This window comes from Lagopus muta, chromosome 8, assembly GCF_023343835.1.
Source record: "Lagopus muta isolate bLagMut1 chromosome 8, bLagMut1 primary, whole genome shotgun sequence".
NCBI lineage: Eukaryota > Metazoa > Chordata > Aves > Galliformes > Phasianidae > Lagopus > Lagopus muta.
The window spans coordinates 23620420-23631759 of NC_064440.1; the positions used below are offsets into that span (position 1 = coordinate 23620420).

At 38.2% G+C, this 11340-nt stretch overlaps 1 protein-coding gene across 1 annotated transcript; it reads left to right on the forward strand.

Annotated features, from left to right (window-relative positions):
* Window positions 1–1252: 1252 nt before the first annotated feature.
* CTLA4 (cytotoxic T-lymphocyte associated protein 4) lies at window positions 1253–5388 on the forward strand. The gene is made up of 4 exons (XM_048953040.1): window positions 1253–1476; window positions 2686–3036; window positions 3491–3600; window positions 4443–5388. The coding sequence occupies exons 1-4, from the start codon at window positions 1419–1421 to the stop codon at window positions 4539–4541; spliced, it is 618 nt and encodes a 205-aa protein (XP_048808997.1). The 5' UTR covers window positions 1253–1418; the 3' UTR covers window positions 4542–5388.
* Window positions 5389–11340: the final 5952 nt, after the last annotated feature.

Below are 11340 nucleotides of genomic sequence, written 5' to 3' on the forward strand. Positions count from 1 at the left end.
TTAATAAAATGGATTTAAGTGTGTATAAGCAGTAATAAAATACAGGCCTGACTCATTATTTGGGTGCAATTTTTCCATTTCCCAGAGTTGTATTTTTATTTATTATCAGTTCTGTTTTGAAGGCTGGCTTTTAAATGCTAGATGAAATCAAAGTGGCAATGAATTTGTCATTAAAAAATTGTTGCATCACCTAAATTTGGAAGCAGTCAATTTATTTATATAATTATGTATTTATGTAATTTTTGAGATGAAGTATTTGTCCTGTATCTTTGGTCTGAGCAGGCCACTGTTCAAGAATTAATGCTATCTTTTTTCAAGGTCACAGTCCAGAAGTAGGTCTTTGTTAACGTGCAAATGATGAAGCATCTTCTAGAAGAGCTTCTCAAAGTAGATGGGAAAAAAAAAGAATGATGGTCTTCAGAGTAACTTATTTTTAAGAAATTCTTTAGGCAATGATTCATGGATGTGACAGACCATCACATAAAAAAACACAAGGATTTTCACACTTTTTTTTTCAGATATGACTTTTAAAAGGCCAATGGGTGAAAACTGTGTCACTGAGATTTGGTACGAGGCAGGTTCTCTAAGAGGAGACAGCAATAATCAAAGCTTCTATAGTGTTTTTCATCGGTTGATCTCAGTGTACTTGGACAGTAAAGTCTCTACGTAGAGAAAGTGTTGTACAGATGTGGAAGTCATTAGTTATAATCCTAGATAGATCATTTTTTTTCTTAGAAGAACAGAACAAGTTGGGTTACGATTCAAGTCACATTATTAATATTAAAAGATGAAACTATTGCAGTTGTAATCAGTATTTTGAAGGGGGCAGCACTTTTAAACATCAAAAGCACTAACATTAAAGGAAACAAAGATATTAGAGGTGGAAGGAAGTCCTCCATAAACAGGCTAGCTTGCACTGATTCACTGTGTCACATTAGGCAAAAATAGTTCTTTGTATGTTGTCCTAATAGAAAATAACTGATGACTGCTAGAATTTTAAACGTTATGGTTGTGTAAGGAAGCTGCACTAATGGCCCTGCATTACTCTATTGGATGATTACTTTCCTCCCCCCAGTTCTCAAAGCAGAATGGATGGCAGTTTCAGATTGAATATATATTTTCCATCTGCTGAATAGTTGTTTTTGTTCATGCTGTTTGAGGTTAACTATGCACGTACTAATCAAACCCACTACTTCCTTTCTCGTAAAACCAAAACAAAGCTTCATATTACTTTCAGGTACAGCATCTGGGATCACAGCTATATAAATACACACTGACTCTGTGTGGGTTCAAACATTTCGAAGATTCAGTATCCTGAAAGGTGTTACCTTTATTCCAGTCCTGAGAGTTCCAGTTTGTCTTAAAGTCTGAAGGCATCAGATATTTTCAGCTCCTACAGCATCTGTCTCGGCGCAGGAATGCTCTCAGCATGGGTCACCGTGAGCTTTCTCTGCGCAGCCACTGCCACTGCCAAAGGTGGGTAGATGAAGGTAGCTGGGGATGTCTACAATTTCTCATTTTGACACCTTTGCAGGACGGGGGCTGGGTACAAGAGGAGATGACATGGGGTCTCTCCATAGGACAGTCTGGGAAAGAAGTCTAGGGCTCTGAGAGGTGTCTGGAAAACCAAACACAGACTCAAGAGCAAAGACACCTGCAGAGAGGCTGGGCAGGACTCAGAGCAGCTCACGAAGGAAGAAATATTTTGACAAACCAGGCCTTGTGGGTGAAGTTGGCAGCTGACAAGGTGGAGATAGATGTTTGAATGGATGGAGAGATTTTACTTATCTCCTTCCCATATTCTTGCACTGCAGAACTGAAGAAGGTAAACTCAGCCCGGAAATGGACTGTTTTAATATGAAATTGAATAAATAATACTGAGCACTCATGGCTCACTAGAGCAAAAATGCATTCCCATCGTGTTGAGGGACAGAATACAGCAGTTGTACAAAACAGCCTGTGGAGACACACATGGTGTACAAATTTCCCCTTAAGATTTGTGAAGATTTTTTGCAGTATGTTCATCAGGCTTTGCTGTGTGTTGCTATACTGTAGCTTAGAACGTACATCTTTCTATCCAGTGACTTGGGAATAGCTTGAGTAAAAAGATCAGGAATAAAAAATGGAAACAGAGTTTTTATTCAGTATTACTGTCACCCTAAGGATTCTGTTCTATGTTTCGTACAGGATGTCAATCCGTTACTTTCTAAATGGCAATATGTTTATTTCTACCAGGTAGAAGTTATGGTTTAAATTCCTAACTTTACAAATTTCATCTTTACCATCTGAAGTCTATATATTTGTTTTCTTTTGTACATCTAAAAGTGTGTGTTAAGAAGGAAATTGAAGCTTGCAGGTCATTGCTCCAGTAAGTGGTCAAGTTACTCACTACTTGGGAACAAATAATTGCTGAGATTTCTAATATCACTTATAATAATGAAAGCATGTCAGTATTTTTCAGTATATTAATGCAGTCTTCATGTTAATTGTGGTCTTGAAGGATTTTTTTTGAAAGGATATAGAGGCATTTCTAGGAGTTATCCACACATGACAGGAGGTGGTAGGACTTCTTTCTTTTAGTACAGGTTTCAAGTTTTTTATATGTTATTAATTTATCAAGTTATTATATGGCTGCAGACCATTTCTGGACAGTTAACTTACCATGATGCTCTTTGTTCCTTGCAGTAATGGAAGTGACTCAGCCAGCAATAGTACTGGCCAACAGGCAAGGAGTTGCCAGCTTGGTGTGTAACTACAAGCACATTGGGAATGCAAAGGAAATTCGAGTGACTTTGCTCAAACAGACAGGTGACAAGTTCACTGAAATCTGTGCTTCGACCTACACGATGGAATTTAAAATGTTCAGTGTGGAAGAGGTTATTCAGTGCCATGTTAGCCCGGGCCGAAACAACGTGACCCTTACCCTCACAGGCCTGCAAGCTAATGATACTGGTCTTTATGTCTGCAAGATGGAGCGGATGTACCCTCCACCATACTTCATGAACAAGGGAAACGGGACACAACTCTACGTGATTGGTAAGCCAGGCTGCTTTCCAGTACTGTGATATTCCCAGCTTACAAATGTTGCTGTATGTCTCATAGATCTTCAGAGTGCTGTTTGTAGGAAGTGAGGTTGAACACTGATTCAGCCTTTGAGAATCATGCTCTTATTCCTGTAGACACCCAATGCAGATGTATTCATAGACATGCCATGTATTTAGCAATTTATGGATGTTTCACAGCATATGCAATACCATATAGTATAAATGCTGTGTCATGGAAGTTAGGAATGTCAGTGCAGAAACAGCAAAGAGTGAAGTGTTTGTTCTTCTGCACATAAATTCTATTTTCACTGGAGTTTGAGTGGGCAGGATAATATCCTGGGATAGTAAATGGTAGAGAAAAGAAGTGTGGATGTTAATGATTGACTCCAGGGTCTTCTTTATGATGGTCATATGTGATAAGAGTTGTATAATATGATATGTTTTAGATCCAGAACCTTGTCCAGACACTGCCATATATCTCTGGGTATTAGGAGCTACTGCCTCAGGATTCTTTCTTTACAGCATCATCATCTCAGCCATTGTCGTGGGCAAAGCGGTGAGTCCCATCAACTAATCCCATCCTGCTAATAATGCCCCTTTGTGTGCCAAGAACAAGGAGAAAGAAACAAGAACAAGAGAGAATGTTTGGAACAAATGCACTGGGATGCTCTGGCACCATTTTACTAGTGCACTGCAGTACTGATGCAATAATGCAAAAGGAGAACTTGCTGGATTTACTATTTAAACTTGTTTATGCCTCAGTTGTGTTGCCAGAGTAGCAGACAACTTATATCAGTTGAACTGATTCTTGGCTTAGGTTTGGGTGCTTAGAATAGGCTGGAGTCTTGGGTACTTCTGGTATCAAAGGCAACAGTCTTCAGGTCTACCCTGATTTTCACATGGCTGTTTCACACAAAGTCCTAGGATTTGATTTTTACTTTTCTCACTATTTATCTATGTACAAAACAAATGTAAAGAAGCTTCTCCCTGTGGCAGGAAGGAATTGTAACTTATAGCATATTTTAACTTCACAGCTAGAAACATCCGCATAAGACAAAAGCATGAGAAATGTAAATCTGGTTTGCTTATTTCAGTGGGGGTCTGGAGTGTAGAAATAAAACTCACATCAAATCATAAACCAAAATAGTATTCTTGCCCCATATTTTTCAATCACTCTTGTCACTAGAAGCTAAATTAAAAAGTCCGGTGTAAACACTGAGTTTTGAGCCAAGACTGGACTGTAATAAGAGCACCTTCAAAGTGCTGGTTGAATGGCAGGACTCTATCTTTTCTTAAATGGACCCTCTAACTCCTGATTCTACCTCAAGTAATCTTAATAGATGTTCTGCAAAGAGAGGTGACCACTCATTTATTTCCCTGTCTTCCCATATCTTACAGATCCAGAGAAGACGACGTCTCACGACTGGGGTCTATGTGAAAATGCCTTCTGAAAAGCTAGAGAAAAAAGTGATTCCATTTCACATCACTGTTAACTGAAACAAGGAGATGGAGTGTCTGTTTCCTAGCGGAAAGGAGAATCTGCTAATTGACTTAAGTCAAAGTAATAAAATGTATTGTCTTATTACAAAGGTGTACCGAAAAGAGAGAAAACATTTGTAACTTCTATAGTTTGGAGGAGAATAAATAGTTTATGCATTAATATTTCAAGGTTAATCCTGTCACATGTAAATGGCTATGTTAGGCCATTGATTTTTTGAGTTGTATTGTACCAATATGTAGTTTATATAAATATACATATATATGTATAGCATTAAGAGATATTGCTGTTGAGTTGAACATCTTATTGTCACATTGTGCCGTGTCTACTGATCAAATGAAATCCAAACACTATTACTGCAGAGGCTTTTGTATCATTGCAAAGTTAATCCTACAGGTCTGAGGGGAAGAGGCAGAAGGGCACACTAATGCACAAAGGAATGTTGTCTTGTTTCCATGCAGTGCTGTTTATTGGTTCGATTTCTTGTATTAGTGCTCTGTGCTTCCACAAAGGCATCACTGTAGGCTGGCACTGATGATACTGCTGCTCTAAAAGCCTGATCTCAGCCTTTTTCTGGCACTGTGTCTCAGCAGTGCAGTACTGGAATTAACACTGATGATATCTGAGGCAGTGCTGACAGCACGGTTGGAGAGAAAGTCTGCCCAACAGCAGACCTCTGGGGCTCTTGCTGGGAGGATATTCCAGCTCTGCTGGAGCCTTGAGTTTTACAAATGCTAAATTAGCATCTATCCAAGAGGCAGAAATATGTTATGTGTTTAACTGAGTCTATTTTCCATGAAAATACAGACACTGTATAATCTTGTTTATTAGTTATGTACCATTCAATAAAAATCTTGAAGCTTTGCCCAAATCAAGTTCATTTCTTATTCACCATTCTCAGAAGCAGCAGGAAGTGGCTACATGTTAGAAAGCAGTGATGACAAGCTGAACCTTTCCCCTCTGACCCTATGTTTTGCCCTTCTGAGGAAGCTTGTGCACTCACGGCAACACTTAGCTTTCTCAGCTCTCCTCCTCAGATGTCACCATTAAAATCTGCCAAGGCTTCAGTTTGTCTAGTTAGAGCTGACATGCTGTGATTGAGAGATGCTACCAAACACCCATACACTTCCAGCAAAGTTACTTGCTTGCAGAAGGTAACAGTTTCAACTTTGGTAGCATCTCCTGTACCTGTTAAAACAAAAACCTAGTTCTAGTTTCAAATCCTGTTTTCTTTGCAACTCTTCAATGCTCACTAACTTCTATCTAAAAATACAAGGAGCTTAAAAACCATTTGAGCATCCTCATATACTACCTACTATTCTAACTCTTTGCTTTCACCTTACACCCCAAAACATGACAGAATATATGTTTAATAGTCATGAATACATCTTCTTGGCTCCATAATTGCAATCAAATCCTCACAGCCCACTGTACCATATTCTTGCAGTGGCAGAGAACACCAAATCTCATTGCTTCCTCATTTAGCTTTTCCCCTTTTTCTGTTTCACCTTGCATGATTTCCCACTGTACAAACACATATTCACATTCTCAATTTGTCACCAACTCAGATGTCTGAAGGTTCCAACTGCTTTCTTAATGTTCACCTACAATTGCAGAACGTTAAGTAAAAGTAGCATCTGGTGACACAACGTTTTCTAAAGGTGTTTTATTATTATTCCATCATCAGTCTGGTATTTTTCCCCCTATTTTGCACTGATCTGGTGTTTTGGGGATTAAAAATTGCCAAAGATCACACAGGTGACCACACTACAGAATGAACAAATTTCTGCCTATTCACTTGCAGCCTACTAAGAGAAATGAGTTCTGTGACTGGCAAAAATAGATTTGACTCATATCTGCTTGTTGGAGCTGTAAAATTTTCCAGTAAATTTACTCTGGTAAAGCAAGAATAATTATTTAGGGCAATAATTTTTTTCCATTAGAGGAAGTAGTAGCTCAGATATTCCCTGAATTGTGTATTATTCCTAGTCAGGAATTGTTTCTTCTTTTTTCTCTCCTTTGAAAATTCCTATATACTGGAACCAAATGCTTCCTTTTCTTAAGCATAATAAAGCATCTCACGTAAATGATCTTCCAAATCTTTCGCTCCTGCATAAAGGGATACTTTGGGCTCCTATCAACAGTCTCATGACATCTGGCTCCAACTGCCATGGACCTGTGTTACCACGGAATCTGTGTACATTCCAATTCACATTCATTACTGACATGGTAAGTCTACCATGGTTAGGTCTTCTGCAGCCAATGGGACTAATCCTTGTCAGTGCAACAACACTTCTCTAAGATATTCAAACTGTAATGACCAGTGGAGAATTCTAACCTAAAAAAACTACAGGCTGCTAAATTAGTCAAACAGTGAAGATTATGGGACACCTGAGCAGAAACAATTATTTCATATATAGCAATAGAAGCATTTTGTGTTTCCTCCCGCACTTTGTAACTCCTGGTATGATATTTGTTAAATATTATATTGGAAATGACTTTGTTCAAATCTCTGGCTGTTCTGAAAATTTCTTTATTCTCAGTAGCTTTCAACCACGACTTTTTCCAACATTCTTTTATTTTTGCATTGCTGAATTTTCTCTGTCTTTCCTTACCAGTGTAGCATCCTCCTCTGAGCTTCATGATAGTAAGCATGCATTACCATCTTTGTTCTAAGTCAGGTTCTCATTTTGAATATTCTAGCAGAGTAGTAGGTGCACTTCTATAAGCAGATGTAGCATTGAAGACTAAAGTGGAATTTCAGTTCAGATTCTATTGACATATTACTCTCATAATTTATATCTGGTACTACATAGATGAGTGGTGTCTGCAGAGATGTTATTTTTGCCTATCTCCAGATGGTCCATACAGCAGCTAGCTCTGAAGAGTATAGTGCTCAGACCTCAGTGAATTCCTAGTCCTCTGATGCCCTGTGCTGCCCTTTAGGACCTTGAGCCCTGTGCTGTTCCCTAACACTTGGGAGAGCCATGAGCAGAACTCAAAAAAAAAAAAAAAAAAAAAAAAGACCTATGCAAATCAAATCAGATAATGCAAAACAGCAATGCCAATATGAAGAGTGCATACTCAATCACTGAACATCCCAGGAAATGCAATAACATAGAAATACAAACTCTGGGAAGAATATGAAAAGCAAAGGCTAAAGGATTTGGTCTCAGAAGAATTCGCAGCTCATTAGAACAGTGATTTTAAAAACATAACCAAATATCTTACCTGGACAGACAAATGATGAAACCACATTTCTTGGCGAGGTTAAGGAAGAATCTGTTTTGGTGTCCACTTTACCCAGACAGGAGAAAGATCAACCTGTTTGAGAAACAGAAACAGTGAGTTTTTGGCTACATCTGAGTAGGCATTCACATGTATACTTGTCTGCATCAAAGAAAATGGCGTATGTACACACACTGATATCCTACTTTCATTTTCATCTGATTTTTAAATGAGCAATTTTTCTCCCTGCCATTTTCAATCATAAGAGTCCTAGTTGATGCATTAAATGTGTGAGAACAGCTTCCCACTCGGCTATTCTATGAGTTGGCAATGAGTCGTCTATCACTTTAGCATTAGAGATTTTCCTGTGAAATATTCAGATTTTCCACTCTGTGGATAAGTATGTGAATCTGAAGTTATTACTTTGTTAGGCCTTGAAATCTTAGGGAAAACTCAATTATCCTATTTTCCACAGATCTTTAATAAAAATCAAGGATTCTCGGACCCTCTAGCTCAGGCTAGACCTGTTCCTGTCCTTAAATTCTTTGCTGAGGATACACCTGGACCTAATTTCTGTTTGTTTTTTCAATAACAAACACTTCAATTGGCCAAGTAACTCCTAGCTAGCTTATTGCAATTCACGTCTGAGTACTAACTTTAAACTTTGTATGAGTATCTGGGGGGGGGGGGCTGTGGCACAATTTGGAGGCAACGCTCATTGAATACTGGTTTCTTCCTTTTACTAGAGAAAAGCTATTAGTGAGGAGAGAGCCCTGGAAAAATGAAAAAAAAAAAAAGCACCAATCTTCCCCACGATGGGAATAATTTGAACCATGACTAAAGAGCCCTGCTTCTAAAGGGAGAGACATAAATAGGAATCATTAGATGTAGCCAAGAGTTATGTCATGAAATCCAAACCAAAGAAGGCTGGTGTACAGCAGATGGTTTTATGCATTACTAAAAACAATTTATTCTTGACATTTGTAAACTGCATGCTTGCTTGAGCTCATAAATGGTATTTTGAGCCAGTTTCTCTCACAGCTACGCTGTGGGGCCTCTACATTCCCTGGGAATAGAATGCGATTTTGAGTGCAGGCTTACGAATGGGGAGGAAAAAGAGGGGTGGGAGGAAGAGGTTAAATTCAGAAAAATGTTGAGCTGTAGAGAAAGATGGAAGAATCACAAATACATAGCACCATACTCTGATGATTCTGCAGATTCCTGAGCACAGTCCAGTGACTTATCATTTTGTTTGAATGTTTAGTGTGATAAAAGAACAGTCTTTGTTAAGGGTAGTTTTATATTGCATATCAAAGAAGAATGTTGAGGAACTGTGGCATGTTTGAAGATATTTTACTGATAGAAGATCTTAGTAAGTCAGGGTAGAATGGTTGTTAAAAATTGCCCCTGAAATTAGTTTAATAGTTTGTGTTGTCTGCTAGAGAGACAGTTTGCAAGAGTTCAGGTAGATGACAAAACTTCATTTGGAATCATGAACTGTTTTTGTTGATATGATCATATTTCCATGAAGTATAAGTTATTAGCTACTAAAAATGTCACAATTCTTTTCTTTCTTTCTTTCTTATTTAACTTTTAAAATTGAGATGTCTCACAATTTCCAAAGTCAGCTGTCTTAATCACAGTTGTGGTTTTATTTTAATTAACAGTTTTTAGAGATTGTAAAGTTACAGATAAATAAAAATTGCTGTTTCTTCACTGACTTTTTTTCTCTTTTATTCTTTTCTGACTTTTGCTTTGAAAAAGTACTTCTTTAACATATTCAGTTTGATCTGCTTCATTTTCTGCTCTGGGGTGGGATTTCTCTGCACAACAACAATTCAGTCCTGCTCAAACATCCACATGATTCAGACGAAGTACAAAATTGCTCAGGTTACTTTTGCTCACTGGAGCAGAAGCAGGCAAGCTTCTTATAGCACAGACAAGACTGAAACCTTTTTCAAGGTAAGTGTTCAACAAATTGAAATAGATGTGTGATTGTGGTCAATAATTTTGATTCAAGAACATGAATGAATTCCGTTCTAGTACAATATTTATTGCAATTTGCTTGCAAACATGCTACATAGTACTTCTTTATTCACCAATATAATTGATAATAAGAAAGCATATTTTACTTATTAGTAAGTAAGCAGTCTGGCAATTAATGAAATATTGACAACTGTTCAAAATGAAAACAAATGTATTGAGAGCTGTTTATTTTCGTCACGAACTCTTTACAAGTAGAGCAGCCATTAGAGTCATCTTTGGTATCGCTGACAGCAACAAGGCAGCTGCAGTTGAAGAAAGTTATCCTGGCACATCCATCCTGAGTGAAAATCATGGCAGAAACCAGAAGCCACATATCAGGATCCAGACAGCCATCAACTTCACTGGAAAAAGAATATACTGAGATATTTTTCTTTCATCGCTGAACTGCTTCTGGATTAGTTTATGGTGTTCTTTCAACAGCAAGCAAGACCTTGCTTTTAAGGAAAACTGAATTTCTCCTAAAATTACATGATTCCAATAGACAGGAACCTGTAATAGACCTCCTGTAATAAGATATGCATAAAAATGGAGACAGCTTGAATTACTGGGTAACACCTGGTTGGACCATACAGTGCCATGGGAGGTGTTCATCACTGTTCAGCTCTGCCTTGTGATGCAGCAGCTTGTGTTGAAAGCTGGACAAAAGCAACTGAATGATTTGTTCTTTCTAGCCAGGGCCAGCACCTCGGATGTGGCTTTTCTGTGAGAAATAAACTTTAATTTCTGGGCTGAGAACTCTGACAGAAAGGATCAGCATTTGCATGAAATATGTAGGTGGAATTGCTGTTTTTACGTAGATGCATAAATAAAAATAGTAAATACTGCATGCTTCTTTCAACCTGCTGTCTGAGCGGTCAGACCATGAAGACTCCAACAGCTCAAAACACTCAGACAATAAACGAATCCTGCTTTATGTGAAATGGGTTACTCTTAACTTACTACACCATAAGCAGGTCCCAGTTCTTCTTTTAGAAATTCTCCTTGGGAAGTGTGGGTTACTTGAAGCAGTAATGAAAGGGGCCAGCACAAGGATGGCTTGCTTTTGCTGTTTCCTTCCACAATGTGATTGGATTGGCATGTACTAACTTCCACAGTACTCAGCAATGGGCGTTTGCATCACCAGGAACTGTAAGAAATATCTCAACCTCCTTCTCTGCTGTGAAAATTCTCATGGAAAGTTAGTCTCTGCTGGCCTTCAGCCACACTACAGAGACCTACCTCAATGCACATGCATTTGAGGGAAACTGAGGTGTTTGAAATTCTGTAGAAATTCAGATAAGACTTCTTTTATTCTTCTATGTTTTTAGAGTCTGTACTCTTAGCTACTAGACAGAGTGTCTAGTTGCTGCTACTGACATCTTTTTACTTCATTTGAACCAGAGCAAATATAACAATTGGTGATTCCTTTACCTGTTCTGGAAACAATGCTAGGGGGTACTATGGAAACACAAAACCTGCTCTAATTTATTTGTGTCATGCAGATTAAAAACTTTGATGCCATTAACTTGTTGAAAATGAGAGAAA